Genomic DNA, 26,973 nt, shown 5'->3' with positions numbered 1-26,973 from the left:
ATGTCTACATAATTAAAGGTAACAATCTTGCAGGATTTCTGGTTTCATGCATTCTAGTAAGCTAGCTTGCTGATGAAGCTTTCCTGACAAGTCATGGAGCCCACACGGGAGAGGCAAAGATCTCCTTGGTAGAACCACCACAGGTGGCTGAACATGCTGTCAGAGAAAAGGCCATGTTGCTCTCCCTCCCTTGCACACATACCCTTCGCTCCTCACCCACATCACATCTGCTGCTTTGAGCCACCTCTTCCGCAATCACAATTGTGGTGTGTGCCATCACCCGCATGATACTGTGCAACTAGGCTCTAATACAAGTTCTCTGTAAGACTGAGAACAAGGAAGTTGAAGCACGCGCCTGCTGCATGCTAGGCAGCAGATGCTACCTTCCAAGCATACAGAAACTCCGCCAAACGAGTGGAAAAACAAGAACAGCTAACTAAGGAGCAACAAGCTCCCTGTGGAATTCAAAAACTTCAATCAGTAGTTGAAGTTACCCTGCAGGGATAGAAGGGTAGGAGAAGACTGCTGAAACCCACTGTAATATATGCCAAAAGCACCACACTGCTACTACACTTAGTCTTTAAATTATTAAACTATGACTACAACTAGGGAAACTGTTTAAATCCTTTACTTTTGTTCAGAAATTTATGATTTGCCCTATCTATATTAGCTTTTCAAGTGACAGACTTCCACTCTATTGTCAAGCTTAACAAGAAAAAAAGAGCTAATCAGGAATAACTGCATAATAAATACCATGTAATAAAGAGTTAAAGAAAAGTGAGGGAGCTTTGTGAAGAGGTTAACGCTTGCTCATATGACAGAACAGGTAGTAAGACAGTGGAAGGACACAATGTAAGCCTTTCTACTCTTTGCCTAGCTTTTATTAAATAGTACATACAAACTTCTTTTGTGCTTCCAGTAGAGAACATTTTTCCCCCCTATTTGTCTCCAAAAAACCCCGAACAACCCAAAACAATAGGACTTAAAAAAAATTAAATAGCAAGTTTCATGTAGCTTTATTTCACAAAATTTCCTCTCCCCAAAAGGACATGGAGGTGACATTTGTTTCATCTATATCAATTAAGCATAGCAAATTAGAAGTCAAAGTTATTTTCTAATTAAAGATTCTACCTGTGGCCTAATGGACGTGACAGAAGAGCTCCAGCAACTCCTGCAGAGGCAGACTGAGGTGTTACAGCCACAGCATTTTTTCTCTGCCCATCCGCTGAGGGTTTGCTGCTCCCCACGGCACAGCTAGCAGAAGGTACTATGCACTTGTGCCTCAGCTACTCTACTGTAAAGTGCCATGTTTCAGCACAAAGTGCTGGTAAAGATGAACTAGAGCTAAGCTACCAGACCTTACAGTGGAATGAATGAAGTACAGGCACATGTTCACTTCTGCTGACATAGCTCTGAGGGAAGAGCCAGAAAAGCTGACTCCCTATGCCATTCCAGCAGCAGCCGCCATCAGCTCCCTGCAAGTCCAGCTGTACTGCTGCCTGCCTGGTAATTATCAATGGTAAAGGTTATGAACCCAAATTAGAGCTTTTGTCATACAGTCCACAGTGGGTTTCCATGTGTGAGTTATTGCAAGTGTAGCCTCTACAGCCAAGCATAGAATAAAAACACAACACTGTCCAAAAGCTCTTTTTCATTTGAAAAGGAGAAACAAAAAGCAATTATATAGAATAGAAATCTGCAACTTGGACTGAAACACAGTGATCTCAGAGTACCACTTGGCCACAGGGACCAACTGGGACAGGAAAGCCCATCATCAAATCACTTACATGGGAGGCAATTCTAAACAGACACTGGGAAGATAACTACCCCAGCACTGTGTACTCCCATCAAAGCCTCTTTCAAGTAAGGTAAGCAGTGCTTGCACCCTCTAGAAAGCAATGCCATCTTCTTGTAGAAGAGCGCCACCTTCTCAGTGGGAGATGTTACATGTGCAAGAAGAAGAGTTCTGCTGAAATGTCTAGTTAATATCTGCTTAACGTGAGTAGTTAAGCGCTTGTGGAGGAGCACTGCAGGAGTGGGTTTGGTGATGTATGTTTGTTTTTAAATTAAATCATGCAACACACAGAAGGTAGGGGCAAATCATTTTTCCAGGCATCCACCACATTGCCGGCAATGAGATGTGCCACAACAGCAAGTGTTGGCTGTATGCAGCTGTTACGTATAGGTCAATGGCATTTAAAATAGAAAATCTTTCTTACACAGTGTTATGAATAAAATTGCACTTGATTTTGTTAAAAACTCATATCACTGTAACTTTTCCAAATATTTCCTTTCTGGCATCTTAATTTTCTTCATTAACAGGAGCTTCTCTAAAAACCTCTCATTCATGTTGGACACATGACGTACAAGAGCAGTAAACCATTATCTACCAGAAAAATGGGTCTGTTGTTTCTTCAGTGCTTATTTCTATCTATCCCCACCCTCCCCCCCAAAAAAGGTACAGGCAGTTCACCTCTAAGTGTCAATTGTAACATTGAAATATAAACTCCTCAAGCAGACATTAGGAATTTTAGTTTCACAGATTAAATATTTGAAAAGTTACAGAAGGTGCTGGAATAGTACACATTTCAATTGCTTAAAAATCCAAACTTGCAGCAACTTTGTAAATTCAAATTTCCAAAAGGTTTATAATGTCCTTTGTGAACTTCTGCAGCAAGGCATCCTCATGACAATAAAGCATCAAACTTCCACAGCTGAGATCAAGAAACAAATCAGCAGGATGCACTTGCTCCACCAAGCAACTTTAAAAGAGGTGTCTCCACTTCCATAGCAAAACCTTCTCCTTCATTCCATTTTGGACCTTTCAAAGTGTGTAATCATTCTTTCCTGGAAAATAAAATACCCAATGTTGTCATTTCCCCCAATAGGTTTACATTATTCAGAAATTAGGTAGTATGGCTTTGCACATTCACAACAAATGCACACTCGCACACATTTTAAGCATGGAGTCCAACTTAGCAGATATACCACTTGTTTTAGAATACACATTTAGAATACACGTTCATATTCTAAGAGGTTGTGTCATTACTGTGCCCACTATCCTCCCCTCCCCTTGTAGTATTTTACCGCTGCCCTGCAAGATCAGGGAGTCCAGTTCTAATAACGAAGTCCTTAACAGCTGATTCATGACTCCTTTGGCACATCAGAACACTAATTTGAACTGAAGATTTGTTTACTGACCTCATCTGAATCCAGAAGAGCTGGAAGAGCACTGCAAGGAGGAAAGGAAAAAAAAAAAAAAAGAAATAGTTAAGAGAATTACAGCACCTACTGAGCGCATATTATTAACAACCATTTTCAACCTTATGCTTCACCTTAAGCTTTTTAAGGCAGAGGAGAGCAATAATGAAGATAGACTTTTCAATTGAACAGGTGGAAATTAGAGAAAGACACAAAAGAGGAGCCACCCAAGGAGTATCCTCAACGACCTTCACATATTCTTTTTTTCTAAGCTTCTCATTATCAACCAAACAATTTCCAAGTTGCCATGAAATAAGCTGCATTCATATGGGAACACTGCTGAACTACACTGAAGGCATTTACAATATGGGACCATATTGTAAAAACACATCCCAGAAACCAAACAAGTTACACTGGTACAATAGCTCTTCAACTACAATAGACCTTCCATCTATCTATTGGGATTGGGATCTCATCTCTTCACAACCCTAATCAACATACTTTCAAGAACAGAAAACCCTGCACTCCTTCTTAAGGAATCATACTATTCTTCAAAAAGTCAGTACTAGAACTGGGAAAAACAAATTCAATTGAGAAAATGCACTTTTTCATCCTCTTGAAGCTCCACCTGATTTAACTTCAAGCAGAGTTTTTTACTTAAATCCAGAGCCTCTACCAAAATTACCTGTTCAGATTTGTGAACATAATTAATCTGTGAACATCTGCTTTGCTATGAAAAATTTAGACACAGCCACTGATAGTTTTAGGATGTAAAAAGTTATTAAAACTAGAATAGATATGGACTGCCTACATAGCTGACTACATTGCCAGAAGCATAAAAATGACTCATCAGACATTCCAAATAAAGTTGAGAACTAGGTGACATTATTCAGTGGTTTACATTTGGCAAGACACTCAAAGGACTTTTCAGAGTACTAAACAGAAAGAGAGCATTTGTTTGTTCTTTGTTTTCCAAATTTGTTTAGTTAGTTTTAACTTCAGTGAAGTGCAAACAAATCAGTCTGTGGTTTTACAGTCTGAGATGGTGACCTTTAAGTCAGCACTTGTTCAAATGGCATGAACTGTAAATTGGCCAGACTGTGTAACACCAAGCGGAAGGATGCTAAGAAGTCAGAAGCTACTTCCAGGCTGAACTCAGTATCTGCTCACGTAAGTGCAGCATATAAGTTATACAGCATTCTAACATATCTGTGTTTCTGTGCCCAAGGAACTTCTTTTTATTGTGACTATAAAAATACTCACACATCTGTCACCGATGAAGGAACGTTCTCCTCTACCCACTTCAGGTCATCCTCCTGCTACAAGTACAGAAATTAAATAGAAAACAAAAGTCAGTTTTCCCAAAATGCTGTCACATGCAAGCCTTTTTTCTTCTCAACCCACTTGACAAAAACCAATGTATTTATAATGTCAGTTTAAAAAAACCCCATAAAACCACCTTCAACTTGATTTCTGGATTACAGAAAACGCATTCCAAAAAAAAAAAAAAAAAAAAGAAACAAAAACCCACTTATAACTTACTGTCAACTCTGTAATAGTCTAATGGTGACTAGGAAAAGCAGGCCCTCAGGACACTTTTGTTATTTACATAATCTAGTTTAGTCTCCCTCAAAAGAATATTATCTTAGAAAACATCACAGATGAAAAATTATTATAAAAAGCACAAGCTAGATTTTGCAAAGCTACGTTAAACTGTATTGTCAGGATTTCTCATTTCTATCTGATGAACGTGCTCTAATTCACAACACAAGCACACTTGGTTTGAAGTTGGATAACTGACCCGTTCTGATCCCCCCCGTCCCCAAAATAGAAAAGTTTGATTTTCCCATTATCCTCAGATAAGTAGTGCACAATTGCAATCAACCTTTGAGAAAAGCAATGTTAATGACAAAAACATTACTGCTAATACCATTAATTCCTACACGTTTTTTCCACTTTTAAATTTATGCATGAATTGCATGAAAAGATTCTGAGATGTATTTTCTACCTCCTAGCCGAATGTGAAGCCACCTCTGCTTATAAGCCACATGGAAAAAGTGCAGGTATATTAAAAATGTTCCACCCAGACTATTTAGGTAGCTACATAATAATATACACATCACCCCATTCGAGTAATGAATCACAAATCTCAAAATTAGAAGGGCAATTAGTTTATTTAAAATATGGCTCAGCCCCCCTCTCAGCTTCACAAACTTGTTAAAATAATGTATTACTCATTATCAGAATACAGTATTACACAGTTCTATCTATACTGGATTGTGCAAATACTCCTAAACAGACTGAGTTCTAAAGCTTCTATTGCACTTACAGAAAATTAGATGAAAAACCTGTATTTACTTTTTTTCAGAAGTACTGTAAACATATGATACTTTGACTCACTCCCACTCTGAAGTAAGCCAGGACACTCACATGTATAGGCTGAACACTTTGCATATTTGTGAGCTACTACTGGGGGGCAGCCAAACAAGAGAGACAGATCTGTATCCTTCAAGATAGACAGGGCATACTCACAGCTTTGTTTGCCTTTACATTCCCATTTGGTTCTTGCTTTGTACTTCTCATTTTCATTCCCTCTGAAGACAAAAGGAAAAAAGATTGGGGTAACTGAACTATAATTGTTCATAGACTGGCAGCGAAAGTGTTGAGTGTTCATTCAGAATATTGCATCAAATCCAAAGAGACAGAGTAAGACAGATAAGTTATTCATTAAGACAATGCTTTCCCTTTGAAAGGCTTGTATTTTTCTTGATAGGTGGAGTACCTAGTTTTTCCTGAATTTTGCAATTTTACCCAGGAAATAACAATTTCTAGTCCCTTTTCTTTAAGCCAGACATAAACAGCATAGAACTCAAAGACATAGTTGCTCAGAAAGGCTGTGGAACATCCATCCTTGTACTCAAAAGCCATCTATCTAGACACTGTCCTGGGCAAGCTGTTCTAGGTCACCCTGTCAGAGCAGGGTGTTCGGACAGGATGACCTCCAGAGGTCCCTTCCACCCTCAACCATTCTGAGACATAGGCAACTCCCAAAAATTATTTTACCTACTGACTGCTGACCAGCCACTAGGTTGACTTAAGAGCTGAGAGGCAATATGCATCTCCCAGCCTGGCAGACAGCTAGATATAGCTGATTTGGCAAATGCACCTAAGGGATTACACACTCCTCCTCAGCTCCTAAACAAGTGAAGCAGCACTGATATATCCCAGCAGAATTGATTTGCAGACAGACAGCAGACCCTACCTTTTACACAACTTATAAACAATAGTGTTACAAGGACAACAGACATAGCAGGGAGATACTCATCCATATGTTTACACTGGACCTTCCTGTATTAGGTCCTAATATGGAAAATGAAGAAGACTGCAGAATTCATAGAACAGACAATAAATGAAAATCCTTGAACTGGATTTTAAAAAGAGAACTGCAAACTAAGCCACTGCCTAGCAATAATATCCAAGAGATGCTAGATATCCATCATCATGGCTGGATCCAAACCTGTCACTTGATATATTTAATAAAACAAAGTCCACTGGACACAGTAAAGCAACCACAACAGTAGCAGTGTGTTCAGTGTCATCTGAAAATCCTAGAATTAAGCAGGCAATGTAAATAGTACACAAAGCCAATGTTTCTTCTATCACTGCATAAATCAATGGCAACAGGGAGGTATTGACTCTGTATTTAGAGCAGTAATTAACTTTTTGCCAGAAAACAAGAGGCCTCCCTCCACAGAAGTGTCTCTTCAACACTGAAATTAGGTGGGGGGAAAAAGTTTTTCTCTTACCAAAGCTTTCCTTTAACATTGGCTCTTTCTGCTCATCATCATCCTCCTCTTCAGACAGTGGTGAGAAAGCAAACCTTTAGGAGGGAAAGAATGAAAGCTATCTTAGAATAATCTCTTGCCACCCGAGAGATTTATTACCCCTCCATTCACATGACCTGATTATTCTGTGTAGTTGTTTTTAATAACTATGCTAAACTACAGAATCTGAAGTTTAAGTCACTTCTTTTTAACTAAGTTCACCACTAGTAACAGATTGAACGTTATCTATGTGACTTCCAACACTTTTCCTCAAGCCCTTACACACACTGCTTAGTATCCTTATGGATCAGCATACAGCAACTAAAAAGCACCCACCAGTACTTCTTAGGTTAAACAACCATTCCCAAAACCCAGTATTTTTAGAAAGAGGTAAGAAAAGCTGAACCTTTGGTTATTAGCAGATGGTCTCCACAGAATCATGATGACAAAAAGGATCATTGAAAATAATAAACGCCAGATGGCATCATCCACCCATAGCTCCTGCCAGTCCTGTCAAGGAAAACATCAGCACAAAAATTTGTGAAGATGACGACTCCATGTCCTCAGCTCTTTCCAAGGGTGAAGAGGCTCATTTCCCACAACAGTGAGAATTTTAGCATGTGGTATATTACTTTAGACATAACCCACAGAAAACTCAGTTCCAGAATGCCCAATCTAACCTCTTATACTACCAAATCTAAACTTATTGAGAGACAGCAATTGCAGAAAGCATTCAATATAAACTTACCGACTGACAGTCCACCAGCCTGAACTTCATGGTGGTCCAGATGATAAATACAATAGATGCTGCAAGATTAAAACAAACAAGCTGCTTATTACTACAAAATATTCAAATCCAAATACATTACTAACAGAACTGTGTTTCCCATACAAAGGTCAAAGACATAAGTTAGATTCCAAGAATTCACTATTTAGTAGTTTTGGAAAACAGGAAATTGATTTATTGCACTGACCTTGTATGGTAGTTTAGGCACAGAACAGTATATTTTGTTCTTGGTTCTTCAGAGACACAAGGCATAAATCAAGTATGAAGTATTTAGCCAAACTCCTCATCCCTATTCTTAGATCACTTCCATCTTGTCTCCAAACCACGGTTTCGTTATCAGTTGACAAATCAAGCCTACCTTGAAGTAATCTTTAGTGATCAAATCAAGCCATATATGGAAATGGCAAGTGCTCTTGTTTAACGTAATTTTCTGCTTACCTGCTACTGCCAAGATGAGCGTGTTGGTGAAGTGCCGATACAAAGAAAGTTTCACAACATTCCTTCGAAGTTTCAGCAGTTTCATTGTTTGAGTTAAGCTGATGAATATGTATGAAAAGTCAAGGAAAGCCTCTGAACGGACAAGCTGGTCGCAGATCTTATGATCAACAGCTCTCCCACCCCCACACTTCGCCCTCTAAAAAGGTAGACCAGACTCAGTAGAAGAGAAGTTCATCCTATGGCAAAGGTGCCAAAGAGCAGGATCCATCCCCTTCATGTTTAGTCATCCAAACCTAAAACTCTTGTCACTGAAAGATGGTATCCCAGCATCTATTTTGGACTACTGCCCATTCCTCCAGAAAAGTGTCAAATATATTTCTGATAAATGGAAAATCAAGCCTGAACTAGAAGCGAGTTAAAATCCAATTAGACAGTACATACACCTGTCTTCACCCTTTTGCCTACAATTTTATTTCCATAGTGACAAAACAAAAGCTTAGGAGAGAATTGGGGTTGTCATGGTTAGACAGCAAGTAACTCACATTTTAAATAGAGTTTTGTTGTTGACTTTTGCTAAAAACAGTTTACATGGATTTTGCTATACATGTCTTTGAGTTCAGCATTTGACAGCAGTTGCTAAACTCACACAAGATTATGGTTGTTTGGATGCAACACGTTAAGACACCAAAAAGTTAACACTGCCCCATTTTGTCATCTAACTACTTCAAGATGAGTTCAAATTCTACAGAAAAAAAAATTAGGTTTGATGTTGCTAAAAAACCTTCTCCCCAAAACATTAGCTAATTCTGTTCCCCAAAGGCTACTACTATGTATTGTTATAGTGCTACACTAGAATAAATTAGTTTCATACTTCAGTCAGAGACTGGTAATAGCAGACTTAACTAGTCTACGTTCAGGAACTGCTCTAACACAGCTATCTACTGGTTACTTAGTTCTTCTTGCACTGGCAGTACCAGAAGCTTACCTGAACACTCAATTACAGAGGTTCTATTAACTTTACTGGAAGTAGAAAGAATACATACTTGAAGCTGATTTAAAAAAAAAAAAAGTTCAGCCAAAAAGACTCCAACAAAAAACAAAAAAAAAAAAAAAAAAGAAAGAAAATACACCCCACCAAGTAAAATAGTGAAGGATATCCACCAGCACAGGGCAGTGTCTAGGAAAGCCAGGGGAATAAAAGCCAAGGAGGCAAGATCATTCTGGGCCTGGAGACAAAGAGAGAGCCAATAAGAACAAACTGAAAGGAAATAAGGTACAGAAGAAGAAGTAAGGAAGGTCAAGCTACTTTATGGGAAACCACAAATATTCTACCACAATGCTTCTGGGTTTTACTACTCAGAAGCAGAGGGTCTGAACCAAGAGTTCAGCCCAATGCACAGAGGGGAACTGACAATACCACATTGTCAGTTCTCAGTTCTCCACCAGCAAGTAGTTTTCCAGAGTAAGTCAATCATGCACTGTTAAAAGAAGCCTCTGCTGAGGTGATTGCTGCGACGATGTGCTCTGGCCACTTCCATTACAGAAAACTAGCAATCAGATTGTTAGAAATGTAGTAATTAAATCTTTTACAGTATCCATGGAAGAACTGAATGCTCCACTGGCAACCATAAGTTTGACCAAAAGTGGCAAAAATTGCCTTTGTGTGTACATCAAAAACTACTGAAGTCCCAAGTGAAACAAGGCAATCACCTTTTATTCCTTTCAAGTAAAAGACACAAATAATAAGCTGTGAATAAGCTTGTAACACTCTGCAGTTTCTGAAAGGATATCCACAAAATAATACAGGCATCAATCATGGACAGGGCCAAGTTTGCTATCAGAGCCACAGTGTCATAGAAAAACTGAAAAAGTACCAAATATATGACAAGTTAAACACTTATATCCCAAAATACCAAAACCAGAACAACAGAAATCTACATCCTGAGATGCACTTAATGAAGCAAGCAGTACCGCTCACATGCACTTCCGCAGGTACAGCCTCCAAGACTGGAATAGTGGTTTATTTTTTTGGTTGGGTTTTTTGATTTGGGTTTTTTTTTTTTAGACTCATGGCCAGGTGACCTAAGCTGTACGTTTCTGTCTGCAACTAGCCCTACCTAATCTGACATATTAGACACAAGGGTTCAGGCACAATATAGTGTGTAAAACCTGACTATCAGAAAACTATTATAATTATTTCAAAATAGTCAGAATTACATCCTCATAGAGAAGACAAACTTAAAATAATTGTCAATAATACATATCCACAGTGTCAGAGTTTAACCATTTCGTTGTCTCTGTTCCCTTCTTTCAGCATAGCCCTGGGATTTTCCCTTAGCATAAGTAAAATAAAGCCAGTAGCATCTGTGGCATATGTGAAAATTCAAGCAGTTATTACTGACCCCTGTGACTCGGAGAACACCTTCCATGCCAGAAAATAACAGATAAAGGGCTCCAGCCATAACTACTTTGTGAAGGGTAACTCCAAGGCGAGGCCTGTAGGAAAACAAATTTAGATTAAGTGGGGGGGAGGGAAGTGAAGCCATGCCAACTTGAGTCTAACATAAGGCATGAAGCATGTGAATAAAAGGTCCTTGTGACAAGCTACTTCTAGATCTAGAAATAATTTTATTATAGTACTTGAAGCTTACTATTAATTTTGCCTTATGATATGATGTGACTAAGGAAGAGATTGGTAACGGTCCTATTTCCTAGTTAACCTGTTTAGCTTTTTACAAACATTTCAAGAAGTCTCAGCCCACCTCCTCTTCACCAGCTCCCCCCCAGCACATCCACACTTGTTAGAAGCTTCCGCTACCACACAGCATGCTGTTTTATCATTGGATACAGCTGGTGACAAGACAGATGATCACCATCTTGGCAGCAGAAGCCTCCTAAAGCAGATCCTCTCCCCTATCAGTGATTCTTGACCTCCCCCATTTCTAGAAGCAACTCCTTGCCCAGAAGGCAGGCATATAAAGCTCCCACTCCATTTAGCAGAGTATCTCAACAGTGGTACAGGGAAAGAAGTGAGAAGAAGAGTAATCACCGTACAAAATTGTATGTCTCTTGACTAGTGAAGAAGTCTAAACCTTTACAGCACTTTAACTAAAGCTCCTAGCTTTTAAGTAGAGAGTATAGGGAGATGAATACTGTCCTAAGTTATTAAAAACCAGCAGTGAAAAGCCTTTTAGCAGAACACAACAAACCTGTAACAGAATTACTCACTTGACTATCCCATATCCTAGGCTGACTATGATGACCAGAGTTCGAGCCAATGAACGCTTCACAGCAGAAAGCAGTTCTGCCAGTATTACTGCTCCTTGAACTACCAAAAGCAAAGAGGAGGAAGCTAGGTTATTAAAATGTAATTTCTGTTTTATTAGCTACTGCATGCAAATGTAGTATAAGAGCAGATAATTATTTTCAGAAAGTAGGCTATTAATGTGCATAGTATTATTATCATCTATATCTGGAGTAAGCTTTCAGAAAAGATAGATCACTTAGCATAAAAAAAGCTACTAAGAAATTTTACATCCTTAGAAAGTGGAGAGTAAATAATCGATCAAGTCTTTATCCATAAGATGAACCTGGATGATCTTCCAAACAAGTCAACCAACAAAACCTTCTGTACAATGCATGTGGTTAATTAACAAAGTCATAATGAAGTTTTACTTGCAGAGTTTCATTTGTATGCATCCATCCTCAAAGTTTTATGTGGAGAGAATCGCTTAAGATGGATTATCAGGCTATGGGCTGAATACCAAAGATCATATGCAATGGTGTCATGTTGAACAAGAAGTTTCAAAGTGTCTTTCCAAGGCCAATACCAATTGTCAGACATGAATTACAAGCTACGCTTAGGAAGTCCTATTTTAAACTTCATGCCAGAACTACAGTGAATACCCTCCAGAATCTAGCATTTTACACCCCTAAGACACTACACTCAATGGTCAGAGAAAGCAACAGCATTTTAACTTTAGAAAAGTACAGATCATCATATTTACAATATATTTAAAAAAAATGCAGAAACTCTGGTTGTTTTGAAACAATCCTCAAGTAATTAATATGCATCTGTCACCCCGATTTAGCATAAGCCATTAGTGCTATGCCCCATCAATTAAGCTGCAAGCTGCAGTTGCTACCTACCAGATTCCCCTGTGTAGCGGATATTCTGGAACTCTGCATAGAAAACTGCTTTCTCGAGCATTCCGAGGAAGATAACAGCACCAATCCAGAACTGGATCCTCAGGAGATCCCGCCAGTAACAGGCTGACCATGCAAGCCATAGAACCCCGAAGAACACGTACACAATACACATCACCATGAAAAACTATTACACAAAAAGAAGCAAGAAATAGGAACCTTAGACCCAGAAAAATAATTTCCCTGTTTCCATTCCACAGCTGTAAGACAGCTCTATATTCTCCTCAGAGTATAGCAACTTTTGAAGTTTTTATATACAAAAGTGACTAGAAACAAGCACTGCCTCATTTGTCTTCTCTGGATTCTTTTACAGTGACAGTCTAATTTGACTGCCAAGGGAATCAGAGTAATTGAGCAATTTCTCTCTTGAAGAGCAGTCTGCCAATTTATTCACAGGCAATTTTTCTAAGGAAGATATCAAGTACTACTAGGTTTCAAAAACTCAGATAACAGCTGAGGCAAATCAGCAAGTACTAGAAACTCTGCCCCTTCTCACATATTCTATTATTAACTTCATCGCACATTTACAGGACTGCAAATAAGCTTACAAGTCACCTTTACACAACATTCCACAGAACAGAGAGAAGCAACTGATGGTTGTAATCCCTCTGTTCAAATGATTTGACAACTTCTCTCAAAAGTTAATTTCCAGCAAACTCAGTTTTTGACCAAGCTTTGGGTCAGCCAAAAATCCGGAATTGAAGTAGAAACCCAGATATTCATTTACGTATTAGCATTTTGCAATTTTAGTATTTTTTTTTCAGTCCAGTGTTACTTGCTTCAGAAGGACTTGCAGAGTACACATCTCCTACGGCAAACGATAAGCTTGACAACACTACTCGGTGCTGAGTTTTCTAAATGACAGCACCATACCAGAGCAAGTTAAGTTTTCAAAAAGGACAGTGAGATAAAGAAGAGGAATAAGGAGGAGAAAGACATTAAATGAATAGCAGGAAGTACTTAGCCAAAGTATAGGGCAGTAATAATCAAGCAGTCTTCTCTTGCAGGAGGTAGATTTTTTTTTTTTTTAAACCAAGCAAGCATTGAAGTTAGCTGCACAATCCACTGAAGTGTTCACGAACTGAAAACACCTTCCTCAGGAGAACAGCTTACTGATCCTTACAGATTTTCACACCTAATCTATGCAGTTCAAATGGTAAGGACCTAGGTATGCTAGTTCACATTCAGATGCTCCATTACAGAAAGATTTAGACAGAGATCTTCTTCTAGACCAGCCACATGGGGATATTCACACTAGTGAATTACATGTCAACCAAACTGCTGGAGGCTTTTTACTTCTGTCAAGTTCTCCTATTTACAGGCCACTCCTGCCAATACAGTCAAGCTAGAGACCTTACTTGTTATTGATCCCCAGCTGAAGTCTGTCTACATTACATAAATATTTAAGTTCTTTTATTTTCTTAGCCTCCTGGACAAAGGCAACTAGCAACCAAGTCAACAACTCCTTTGAATAAGAAGAGGATTAGCTCTTTGTAGTTCAGTTATGCTTTCACTGTTAGGCAGTATTAAGGACTTCCTCATGGGGTGTAAGACAGCTGGTGGAGGAAGGAAGATTAAGCTGTAAAAGAACAAAGAAAGCAGTGACAAATGAAAGGGTAACTGTGAACAAAAGCATAGAACAGCAAATTTTCTAAAATATGAGCTAAGGAGAAAAACAGCATCAGTAAAACTGCTCAATTTAGAGCTAATGATACTGATAATTTGTGGAACTACAAATTGACAGGCATCAAGTCAAACAATCCAGAGAAGGACATCAGTGGCACATGCAAATGTCTGAAATCTGTGGGGTTTTCCCCTACCCTGTTTTTAGTACCAAAAAAACCCCACACAAAAAACCCCACATACCAAAACAAAAACTACCCTGCAGTAATTTTTTTTTCCTGAAACACTGGCTTTGTGTTTCCTAAAGTATGGAAGGAGAGTATTTAATTGAGATTCAAATCAACTGATAACTTCATAGGTCAAAGAAAAGCTTTTTTTACTCACAATCATCAGAGGATAGTCTGCAAGTGAGAGATACTCATATGGCCCCTTCAGTTCTACTGTCACTGTAAAAAGACAATCCAGTAATGAAATTGAGTAAGAACCAAAAGGAGGAAGCCAGGATAAAGTACTTAACTGATTTTTACTCAAGTGTAACGAAATTCCGAATCTTCACATAGCTTTTAAATCTAACTTGCACTTCAATCAAAGAAAGTTAAGACTCATAACACACTCAGCTAAAAGCATGCAATTAAAATTACACACTCCATTACCAAGTAACTCATGGCAGTACTTAAAGTAAAAGTAGTGTGTGCTGGAGATTCATGTGTAACAGGGAATTTCAGAAACACACAGAAGTTAACTTTTTAAGGGGATTTTCAAACTTCTCTAAAGTTCGGATACATTATCAATGCACTGTTAGATATACTATAATTTAATTTCAAGGTGACAGTTATGATCTTTGCATTCTACATGATTTGAGCTTATAATATAAATCACTGTGTTGGTCTGGATATTTTTGAAACACAACACCAAGCCTCAAAATTGAACTGCTTGGGATTCTTCCTTACTTCCATCATTAAATGGACAGATCAACAACCTTAGGATCTTCAAGACACTAACAATTACCTATTTTCTTATGATAAGAAAGAGTTGTAGTAGGCAATACTTACATCTATGTGAAGTGAAAGATAGTGTCTTATGAAAGTGAACCATACACCATATATTTAAAGTACCTTAGAATACACTTATACTGGTATAGATAAAAAAGGCCACTATATTTTTAGCTTACTGTATAAACAGTTATCTTACTTGTAAAGGGCTTATTTTGATACGAGGAAGGTGTTGTTTTCTCCATTCTTTTAACTTTGGTAGTAGAATCCTTCACAGTTGTAATTCCAATTTGCACAATAAATATATATGGCCCATCTCGCCAAGTTTTGATAACAGCATTCATTGCCTGAAAATAAAACGTCTACGTGTAGACAGTGCATAGTCGAGATGACACTAAAAAGACAGAAGTAGACTCACCATACATGGGTGATGAGATCTTCCATGTAAAAATAAAATTCATCTCTTCCCAGGCCTAAAACTTGTTAATAAATATTTGATACATAAATTTTAAATCTACTTATTAGACATAATACTTAAAATTTAGTTGTTTGAATCCAGAAGAATCCTCAAAGACTTGGGAGGTGATCAGGGCTTATTTGCAAATTTAATACTGGCTTACTGCAATAGTCATCTCAAAGGTACTTCAAAAGCTACAAAGAATTCAACAAAGCATCCTAATTCCTTGTTTTCAGTCTAGAAACATTAGAACTGTAACAGAGAGACTTCTTTCCTCCTGAAATCAATTGTATGTAGCTATGCTGTTGCCAAACAACTCAGCTCACCGGTGAAGGATGAATTTTACAGTGTAAGATAGAAGACGTAGCTGAGAAGTAAAAATTTTCCATAGTAGTAATTTCCTGTGGAAACTACTACTGCCCCTGCAACAGCTTTCATACCTGTAAGACTCAAGCCTTGCCAATGAACTAACAGAGGAAGCTTGCCCAGATAAATATTTGCACCATAAAACAAATCAGAGATTTCTTTGAGTTCCAGCATATAAAACTGTTAATTCCACAACTGAAGACGTTCTACCCATCTCAGAAACTGCAATATTTACCAAGAGTTTTAAGGTTAAAATTAAGACTATCTACATGTATGGCACTCACATGACCACTGCACAACTACCACAAAGACTTTTTATAACAGCCTCTCCAAGAGAAATGCACTATTAAGAGTATGCATTTCTTTTAAGAAACCTCCTGACAAGGCCTGAAACCAACAGAACTTTATGTATCAGAAAAAGAGTTTATGCTGATATTGACTGAAGTTAAAAGACTTGGTTAAAAACACAGTAAACTTAAAAGAAAATGAATGCATTTTTAATACACCAATGTGGCCTTTAAAATATCTCCATCTCTTGCTGCATTGATTCCTCATTTCACAATTGCACACACAGCTATTTATATTTTAGCTTTAAGGTAAATGGCCGTGCAAGTACACAGGGAGTTAAATACATTTTCTTTGTTGGCATCCAGGACATTCAATTTGAAGTTATTCTGACAATTGTTCCTGGTTGAGGCTTGAACATAATACATGATAAAAATATTAACAGATTTGAAAATCAAAAGTAATCACTCAACTTGTTAGGTACAATGCTTTAAAAGACAGACTCGTTAAAGATGAAACCAAATGTAATCTAAGTATTAGTCACCATTTCAAAACAGATCACATCAATGATTGCTTTAAATTACTATGAAAAGAGAATTATTTTTTTTAATTTGTACCATCAGTTTGAATGGTATGAGTTCTATATTTCACATATAGAAGCAGTTACTCTGTTACTGTTTTCTGGTTTTCCACACAGTGCTACCTAGTTCCAAGCTAAAAAAAAAAAACAATCCAGGTGTCAAAAAACCCCAGAGAACTGCACCATTCCTGTAAATGCTACCAGTCCTTTCTTATAAAAAGAAATATAAAGAAATTAAGACTGCTGGATTTCAAGACATGTTTAAATTCAATATACATACAGTTTTATCTGCCACCATTGTGTGATTTCCTCCACTGTCCTTCTTATCTTTTAAGCCCTTAAAGACAAACAGAAAAATGGGTAAATCAGTATCCCAAAACTCTCTCTTCCATGCCTACACTTGCTCATTAGAAGGAGAAAAAAAATTACCTCTTGCTTCTCAGGCGAGAGAGGCTCTGGATGAACAAATTCTTTATAGAAAATCTGCAAGATATGAGAAAGGTACAGCTTTTATAAGCAGTTTATAGTAAAATGACATTACCTGAACAGCTGTCTTAAGTCTATGCAAAAAAGGTCCCTAGATGAGTGGGTGCCTATTAAAGATCAAGATTTTGCCAACTCTCCCGAACTATGGTGACTTGAAATCTAGCAAAACTGCTACACAAGAAAAAAGCTGAACAGCGAAAAAGGAGAAATTTCTGTGAAAGTTCAGAAACTAATATCTGAGAAGAATATCTTTTGTTAAAATTTCAGTAGACTTTTCAAAGGAATTGGAGGAAAAGTCACTTAAAGACTTGTAAAACCCCAGTTTCACCAACCTAAACATTCAGTTAAGATGCCCAAGTTTACCTTACACAGCTAAACCCACAAGATCTCTTCTATAAAACCAAGTAAAAGCAGAACTGACATTTCTCATTATTAAACATAAAAAGCAGGCAGCATACAGATTACTTTAAAAAACCTTTCAGGTCATCTTTGCATATCAAAGGAATTAGACATGCATACAGATTATTTAAAACCCTTTTCAAGTCACCTTTAAATGTGTCTTTTTTCGTAAAAAAATAAACAAAAAAACCACAACACCAAGTTCAATAGTAATGAGACATTTTCCAGTATTCTCTATCCACAATCCTTTGTCTAAATTGGAAATGGCTGAATACAGATACAACATTGCACAATTTGCCTTGAATTCTTAAGTACACTATTAAAGAAATACAGCATGTTACATTGGTATTGTCATTAGTATGATTGCACAGTTTTGCCTGGTGACATACAGCTGGTGCAGAGCCTAGGTTTGCACATTACTCCCCTATGCTGTTTTGCATTGTCTTCTCTCTTCCATTTGATTTGTTTCAAACACATTCTAGCACTACTTATTTTTCATTTTTAATCTGCTGTCAGTGCTTAAGTAACACATTTCTCAACACATTCATTTCCCTTATAAATGAACATTATCTGAGCAAAAAATGACGGTCCTTTATTGACACAAATTTAGTGGGAGCTTCACTCTGCTGCCAGATTCACACTTCTACTCAACTAGCAGTAGCCTTCTGTAAGTGAAACAAGTTCCAAAGACAGAACCACAAATAAAAAGAAGCCCTGAACTTTGCAGTGGGTCCCCCCCATCCCATGGTGGGCCAGATGTTGAATAGCAAGCCAGAAGTAAAGCAAAATTAAGAAATCATCGTTGCAGTTTGGTTGTCACAAGCAGATAAAAACAAGTACCTCCCAACCTACGGTGATACTTAGGATGCTAACACATCTAACAGGAACTACCACCTTCTCTGTATATTGTATGAGAGAACAGAGCAAACTGTGAAGTTCCTACCCATACCTGAGGCCTGAAGAGCTCAGAGCAATTTGGAAAGAGAAGCGAAGCTGTGGCATAGTATCCTGACCAACCCGGATGCTCTTCAAACGTAGTCCCAAAGTAGTACTCTGCCTGTTCATCCTGCCAAACACAGAACAGAACTGAGGTTAGCATCCAATATATCAAATGGGTTATCTCAGCAGGTAGCTGCAAGACCTGGAGAGCACCATAACTTCCCTTTGCACACACTGTTGAACAGAATTTAATAGGATAAAGGCCATCAAGACCACACAAGACTATTCTTCCTCAAAAAAGCGCCACAAAAACACTCCTATACAGACTTGGAGTATGAATTAGTACCTAATTAAAAGCAAAACAAAAAAATGAAATCCCAGTGTTCCTACAATGGATGTACAGCAGTCAGCATAAACATCAGTCTACACAAACAAACTGTACATTATTAAAGATTGAAGACCTCAGTACTGTGTTAGGTTAGTAGTTACAACTGTCATAATTAATATTTTAAGTATATGTGAAAAAGGTGTTACACAGTATAAGCCACAATTGTGTTCTACCACATCTGATAAAAACACTATACATTTTGCATAAATCACTAGTACTTACAATGTGCATCCATAAAGAAAAGAATTTAGGCTAAACATGAAAATATTCTAATTTTTTCTGTGATTAAGCATTGTTGTAAATAACATTTTACTCTACCATAACTCACACAATTCAGTTTAGAGTTGATGCACTTATTTAAGCTTCTGGGTTTAGAACTCTGACAAACACTTCTACCTTACCCAAAACCCATAAGAGTCAGTAATTCCAGCAAGCTACAGATCAGTTCCTTTCCACTCTGTTGCCAATGATCCAGAAATTTGTTAATCTTCCAATGAAGGAGTGTGTCTTTTAGGCCCAATAAGGATGCAAGTGAGACATTTCCAATCCCCTCACCCCCAGATCTGCTTACGCCTAAAAACCATAACCCGTGTTTTTCTATACAATTCTTACCCCAAAGTTGAAGACTTCATTGTAGCAGTCAGAATATCTTAAGTACCAAGTAACATTGTAACTTTGGGAGGGATCACAAGATTTTTCATCTCCTTCAACTAAAAAAAAGATAAGAACATGTATAAGAGACCCTCTGCCCATCATCCTTTTCCTCCTATTCTGTGCGAAACTACCACAATTAAACACAAAACTGAAAGCAAAACAATAGAAAAAAATTTTCCTCAAGTAATCCATTACTGTTCAGTGAAAGAAAGAAGCATGTGGAAAACAGAATGCCATTACCATATTACATAATTCTATTAAAGAGCTGAAGATCATCTGGAAACTTTTTGTTCTCAAGACAATCATGGATATTTCAGCAACTGCAAATACCAAACAAGAGAATAGCAGTGACTCCCAGTGATTACAATACACAAAAGGATTTCCATTTCAAAGATACATGGGACACATAGCAGGTAGAGAGAGCTAGGAACAAAAGGGCAATTTGCACAGATAATATAAATATAGCAATATCATAACCAAGAAAAGAAATAAAAAGGTAAGATTTTGCAAGTCAACAGCCACTCCCAAAAGACAAACAAGCCAACTACACATTAGCTCACGCTGTCAAAGCTGCAATGCCACCTAAAACAGCACTAAGACAACTTTCCACTTTGATTTATTAGAGAACAACATGCATGAAGACTGAAACACAAGACTCTCCCTCCCACTCGGAAAGATCATGTGCTTTTTGTGTTTCAAATCTCATTCTGAGACTAAGCCTGCTAAAGAGAATTTGACATTAGAGAAGGCACACTTCAGCCGTAAACAAAATGAGCAGTGATTTTCAGACTCCTGGAAGAGCCATTTTGATGATTATGTTTGGGTTTTGCCAGTCAACAGATGGCAAAACTTTAGAGTTGACAGCATGTTTCTAGGGGCTAAGAAATCCTTGCACCTTCACAGGCAACATTCATCTCAGACTAGACACCCACAAATTTGTTGCATGTACAGAGCTTTTAATAAATGTGTCCATATTGACTACGGCAGGTAAAAAATGCAATTAGAAAAAAGACCCTGCCATGGAGTCTTAACTGACTAATCCCACTTTAAACCACATGACTACTAAAGGAAGTATATGTAGAGCAGAAAACTCAACTGAGTCTCTAATAACATAAATTAAAAAAAAAAAGACTGGAATGCAATCACTGAAAAATGAGTTTCCTTATGACACCTTCTGGTAAGCATGAAAACAAGGCATCTATTCTCCACCTAGCCCTAGATGTTGCAGGGGGCACAACACACAGAGGCAACACAAGCACTGCAGTGACATGCGTAGATGGCAAATGCTTATAGGACAAAGGCTCTTCTGATAACAGGGATCAAATGAGGAACTTCTCAAAAAAGTGCTATCAAAAAATAGGAGGGATTCAAAAATATCTTTTAAATACCTTTTTATCTATTAAAAATAAGTAATTAAAGGTAAAACATACCATGACTAGAACAATCTGCCAATATCTGCAAACATCAAAATCATAGAAACCTTGAAAAGGAAGTACTTTAAAAGGCAGAAAAGGCATCCATGGCATTTAGTGAATTCAGCAACATGGAAATCTAGCATGGAAACCCTAGCCGTCCAACAAAACTAGCAATATTCAATTCAATTGCAGTCTTTGTACTCATTTACAGAGAGCAGGATTTCTACCGTCATCCTAGAAAGGAAACCAGATGCTTTCTAGAATAGCACTTATGAAAAGTAGTAGATAAAAATAATTTCATTATTGACAATACTAAACACCAGTGGCAGTCTTCCCAGTCAGAAGCAGAAAGCATCAGACACCAATACACAAAAATAAATCAAAAATCAAGAAGGGGGAAAAAAGGAGAAGGAGATGCAGGTGCTCATCAAAAATGTGAACAACTCATGAGCAATCATGTTTGGCAAGGGTCATACTGTCCACACAAACACCAGAGAGCAGACGGAAGAAGCAACAGACAGAAAACAAATGAAGAGAGACCAATTTCCACACAGACACTGGCAGAAAGAAACAAAGTTGAAGCTTCCCAGTATTAGAAGCAGTTCGAGTTATCATCTAGGCTGAGAGACTGAAATTAAGTTCCTAGCCTTTGTTCCTTCCTCTTTCAGTGATTCATTACCTAAATCCATGTAAATTTTTTAATCACACTGGTATGTAAAACAGGTGTCTTCACTAAAGAATTTTAAGGCTTAATGGCTGTTCAAAGGCTGACAGCACAGTGTAGTTGAAATCCGCATCAGGAGCCAAGAGGCAGAATTCTTACTGCCAGATCTGGCACAAACCTGTCTTGTAACAAACAAATTTTACTTTCTCCGTGCCTTAGTTCCTCCTTGCTCTTGGTTATTTCAGCTGTACACCTCACGATTAGATTTACCACACACTCCACTGCAGGTACTCACAGCTTAGATGCCACTTTAGTACAAGTACTCTATTTCTATTAAACTTTAGGTAAGAAAGCCTAACACCTACCAAAGCTCCAAACTGCTGTTTCAAACCCCTCCTCCTTTTCCCCAGGCATCAGATTTCTATGTTTTGATCCTGCAGCTGCACACTTGGCAATTGTCTTGCTGCAAGCCATGAAACTCAGCATTTGAACTACATTTGACAAGTGGGAAAACCTTAACTCTAACACTGTGGACCTTCACTAATAACCACTTTAAGACTAGCCTCCTGTTTCAGATTCATGTGAGATTAATGGAGGCCCTTTAACTACCTTTGAAACACTGTCCCAAAAAGAATTAAACCTGAAAAAAAACAGTAAGTACTAAACATAATACAGTACAGCAACATGCAATTTCATTAAGAAGCATCAGCTAATCCTCATACTTTAATTTTCTCAGTTAAAAAAAAGCACAATCACTGCAGCAACTAAGTCTTGAAGTGACAAAGGCACAGATACCGTTGTCTCTAAAGTGACTTTTATTTCCTCGTTTGACACAACCTCAGAAAGGCATTCCCAGGCACTGTAACTGTATAACTACCCAATTAGCAGCTAGAGATCAAACAGCTATCCCACTCCCATGGTAAGGACTGGTGCAAACCATTCCTTAAAGTGCTTAAAAGTGCTCAGGAAGGATTTCAAGCCTTTCTAAATCAGCTAGCCACTTCCACAAATCACCTACATCATCTAGTTCCCATCTGAATGCGGTCCTCACGTTCACAGATAAGAGGGTATTGGGCAATACCCTACATAACCCATAGCCCTGGCCAGATTAGCAAAGAGCAACAAACTGAAAGAACCAAAAGGAAGGCTGCAAACATGTTTGCTCTGTAGCACATTCATACACTGTGATTAGGAGAAAACAGCTCTCAAGAGAGCTCTGCCATAGTGCACAACAGCGTTCCCTTACCACTCCCAGAAGCACGCAGCTAAAAAGGAACAGGGCCTCAAGAAGCACTGCCTCCTGCACACTGGCATCAGTCCCCCCGCAATACAAATAGCTCCTGTTCCAGTTGCCACCAGATCACCTAGCTGAAGGAATTTAGCTTCGCAGTGTTTTGAGTCCCAAATGTTAAGAGTGGGTGGGGTGTCAAACAGCAGAGAAAGCCAATTAATGCCTTGTAACCACTTACATCTCAGGAAAATGGTGGTGTTGCTGAAGAGAATCTTCCCAAAATTAAACTTCTTCCCCTGCAAAGACACAAAAAAAGGAAAAGATATTAGTGGGCTTAATGTCACCAAGCTTAGGTAAACACCATCTTCTACTCAAGAGTTTAAGTCAATACAGCAATGAAAGTCAATGCCAAATCAGGAGCCAGCCTTACTGGATTTTCCAGTCATGCTTCACTACCTCTTCAACCTACTCTTAAAGATGGCTTGAGAGGCTTGAGGCTTTTTCTTCTGCAAAACTGAATCAATTTCATCACCATTTGTTGAAATGATTAGCATTTTCTTGCTGATGAGACAGTCTGGACTATCCAACAACAACAACAAAAAAATGTTCTAAGAATCAACAGGAGTACTCGCTCATGATCCTTTAATTTTGTTCCTGAAGCTGAAGAGCCTCACAGAAAACATACATCACTCTCTTCCACAGCCTGGTAAAGGCAGGTTTAACGTGAAGCAAAATAGCTTTTCTGCACAGAACTTCAAACACACACGGTACAAGAGAGCTGCTGGAAATCCCTTCACCTTCCCAGAGGCCCACATCACCGCCTCAGGGGCCCAGCTTTCCCGACGCCAGGCCACAGCACGGCCCCGCAGTGGGGGCCGCCAGCCCAGCAGCACGGGGGGCGCGGTGCGCCCTGTCTCCGCACAGGCCCCACCGACGCCGGGCCCCAGCCGGGGAGGCCGCCTCCCTCCCCACAGACCTCACAGGGCCACTCTCCCTCCGCCGCCCATCGAGGCTATTTCCCGCAGAAGCCTTCCCTCCCCTATAGCCGCCTCCGACCCACCCAAGGAGGTTTAAGCCTGGCAGCGGCCCCGGCAGCGGGGCAGGAGGCGCGCCGCGGCCCCGCGCACTCGTATCAGGCCCAGGTGCGGTAAGGCCCCACACAGGGGCAGCCCGGGCGGAGACGCCGCCGGCCAAACCACAGAACAGCGGGTGGGACAGGCCGTAGCCGTCCCGCGGACCCCCGCAGCGTCCTCTCCTCTTCCCCCCTGAAGGAGGACGAGCAAAGCAGCAGCGGCCTCCTACCCCCGCCACGCACACGTACGCTCCGGCCGCAGCCAGCTGGCCCAATGGCTGCGGAGTCGAGAGCCCCCAGCGCGGCGCCCTCCCCGCACTCACCATAAGCACTGGGAGCCGCCATTTGGAACGCTGCCCGGCGCCCGCCGCGCCCGCCAGCAGCAGCACCGCCAGCAGCCGCAACAGTACGGCCTCAGACCGCCGCCACCCGCCGGAACGCGGCACCACCGCCATCCCCGCCGCACGGAGGCCGCCGCCGCGCTGGCCGCGCCTCTTCCGCTCCCCGCGGGGGGACGCGGCTGTCGTGGGTCGGCGGGAGAGACGCGGGGGGCGGAGCCGCTCCCCGGCTGGGCCCGGGCTGTCACCGCCCCGAGTGCCAGCTGCCGGCCCGGCTGCGCTCGGAGCCCGCCGGTGGCAGCGCGCTGCGCCGGGACTTCCGGCACCTGCCGCGGGCGAAGCGAGGCCGTTACGGGAGAAGCTTCCCCGCTACCTCGGCTGCCGCCCCCCCGTCCAGGAAGACCCCGGGCCCTGCCGCCGCCGGCGGGCCGTCACCCCTTCTCCCCGCCGGCAGCCGCTCGGGGCAGCCCGGCCATGGAGGCGGTCGTGCCGGGGGAAGTCAGGTAAAGCTGCCCGGTAGCGGCTCCTTGGCCGGTCCTCCCCTCGCTCCCGGTGTTGCCGGGGTGGCTCTACAGCTTTCCGCGGGGAGCGGAGGGGTGCGGGCCCGGGCCCAGAGTCGGCCGGGGGTGCGGGGCAGGCGTGCGGGCGCCGTGGCGGTGCTGTCCCCGCCGGCCCTGCCAGGGCAAAACCTTCCTGCGTACCTGGCCGCAGAGGGGGGCGCAGAGAGCGGGTTAGATGGGGTGCAGGCTGCACTGCTGAAGGTAGTCAGGTTGCAGGGTGCTAAATACGGCAACAGAGTCCCCCAGACCTGGTGCAAAAACCAGAAAGTGCAGGTGTATCTTCAGGCAAAAATGGGAAGCGTTAAATTGCCTAAGTACATGGTTACTGTGAGGTCTTTAATAATAATCCAGGTCTATTAATATTTAGTTCACAATAATTGTGACTGAGTGTTCATGGCTGCCATCTGCATTTTATATGTTGCATGTATATTATTAATAAGTATTTTATAAGCATCAGCTTTTTGTCTGCCAGTACTAATAGCTTATTCTCTTCCATGTGTGTCTGAACTCAGCATGTTCAGGGAAGTATTTTGATGATAGACACTACTGGCAGTCTGTTTTTTCAGGCAAGCCAAAAATTTACTGCTATCTAATAGATCTAAAAGTTACCACAAGCCTAGAGGTAACATAGAGCTGTCAGCAGGGCCATCAGAAGCTGGCCAACCTCCCTCCGTCGGTCCCACTGCAGGTAGGAGAGAAGGGTGCAGGGTTTTTCCTTTTCTGCCTATCCTGCCTCTTTCTCCATTCTTATTACTGGAACATAATATTTAACTGTAAGGACTGCAGAGAGAGATCTGGCTTCAAAATGCAAAGCCCCAAGAATTCACTTGTGCTGAAATTCAGCTCCCTCAGTCACAGATTCAGCTGTTTGCCAAAATTATCAAAGTTTAAAAGAAAATAGTTTAGCACAGAATTAATGTGTAAGAAATTCTTCCCATATCCAAACACAGTAGTTCAAAGTCCAACACACCTTATATCACCACAGTTGTCTGCCCTTTCTTTAATCCTTACCCCTCTTGAGGAGGACTCCCATCATCTGATCATTCAACAGGTGTTTGGTGAACACATTTAAACATTTTCTTTATCTGCTTTTCCTAGTGTCCAAGATGAGGCTGTGGACAAAAGAACCTTTAAGGAATGCAACCAGATTGCTTTTTACAGGTAAAGAAAAGAACTGTAATGTAGAGGTTGTTTTTAAAACTAGTAATATTAAAAGATAAAATAAGTAGTTACGCATTGATTTTTAACCACAGCAAGTCTGCTACTTTTGAGATTTATCTTTCAATGTGAGCGTTCCACGCCATCTGTCAGCAAGCAATAATCAGCATATTTTAAAAGGTGAAATCTTACATCCAAAACCTCTTCTGTTAAAATTCAGAAGAGTCAATCCTCTCATCTGACAAAGCCCCAGCAATATTTTAACTATAGGTACACTCAGACACAGATTGTGTTGTTGATGTAGATATTTTTTGAATATCTGTAGTTCAAAAGAATAGAATTCTAAATAGGAATCATTAGTTTGTGACAACAGCATCCATGATAACAGTCCTGTTGAACAAGTACCTTGGCCAGAGCTCAGCATCAAATCTAAATTCTAGCTCATTAGTCTCTTAAAGCTAGCCTTAAGCAAAATGATCCTTCTCATCCCATTTCTGAGATACCTCTCCTCCAAATTTTTTTCCTCCCATCCTCCATTGTCTTCTATCCCCATGCCTCCTGAGTGAGAGGAACGATTGCCCAGTGTTATACCAATTAGTCACTGATGTACTAACAGTTTCAGATGTTCATTTCTGTTCTGCAGGAAATTATGTTCAGAAAACCCCAAATAACGTTTTGCCAGTGGGAACAGCACTCCTTCCTCTTTTCACATCAACCCTTTCTAGCCTGTCACCGTTTTAACTTAACACATCTAATCTCTCAGCAGGAGGTTGCCACACATTGGCAAGCATCAGATCCTATCTTTGGTCTGCTTTTAAAAGAATCCTTTATCTGATTGCTCGCATTTGTGCAATATCTGTTTGCAAGGAAACAAAGACAGTTTGCTAAGAAAGAAGCTTCCTTTTAAGGT

The 26,973-nt window shown here is 40.1% G+C and overlaps 2 protein-coding genes across 8 annotated transcripts in view; one reads left to right on the top strand and one right to left on the bottom strand.

Annotated features, from left to right (window-relative positions):
* Positions 1–859: 859 nt before the first annotated feature.
* Positions 860–24,664, bottom strand: TMEM87A (transmembrane protein 87A). 2 transcript variants are annotated; one of them, XM_075754417.1, is made up of 20 exons: positions 24,331–24,664; positions 23,174–23,231; positions 19,584–19,681; positions 18,594–18,710; positions 17,189–17,242; positions 17,040–17,096; positions 15,271–15,418; positions 14,464–14,525; positions 12,400–12,583; positions 11,479–11,578; positions 10,653–10,746; positions 9,408–9,476; positions 8,251–8,359; positions 7,774–7,832; positions 7,432–7,535; positions 7,008–7,081; positions 5,734–5,795; positions 4,465–4,520; positions 3,202–3,232; positions 860–2,847 (listed from the first exon to the last, which is right to left on the bottom strand). In XM_075754417.1, exons 1-20 carry the CDS (start codon positions 24,460–24,462, stop codon positions 2,806–2,808), a joined length of 1,710 nt encoding a protein of 569 aa, XP_075610532.1. In that variant the 5' UTR covers positions 24,463–24,664; the 3' UTR covers positions 860–2,805. The 2 variants fall into 2 exon arrangements, with proteins under 2 accessions (XP_075610532.1, XP_075610531.1); XM_075754416.1 differs by lacking the exon at positions 9,408–9,476 and adding an exon at positions 10,041–10,112 and having other exon boundaries at positions 24,331–24,527.
* Positions 24,599–26,973, top strand: part of GANC (glucosidase alpha, neutral C) — a 28,769-nt gene continuing 26,394 nt past the window's right edge. For 3 of the 6 annotated variants that reach the window (XR_012835710.1, XR_012835709.1, XM_075754413.1), the window contains exons 1-2: positions 24,601–24,848; positions 26,004–26,066. Coding sequence is in view for 3 of the 6 variants with exons in the window: in XM_075754413.1 (XP_075610528.1) it covers positions 24,820–24,848; positions 26,004–26,066 (92 nt within the window). In the remaining 3 variants the exon portion in view is untranslated. Of the gene's footprint in view, positions 24,849–26,003; positions 26,067–26,973 lie in introns of all 6 variants that reach the window. The other 3 variants (XR_012835711.1, XM_075754412.1, XM_075754411.1) reach the window with 3 other exon arrangements.

The sequence above is a fragment of the Balearica regulorum genome, chromosome 5, assembly GCF_011004875.1.
Source record: "Balearica regulorum gibbericeps isolate bBalReg1 chromosome 5, bBalReg1.pri, whole genome shotgun sequence".
NCBI lineage: Eukaryota > Metazoa > Chordata > Aves > Gruiformes > Gruidae > Balearica > Balearica regulorum.
Note: the sequence above shows the minus strand (reverse complement) of the source record. Positions and strands in the feature narration are given on the sequence as shown.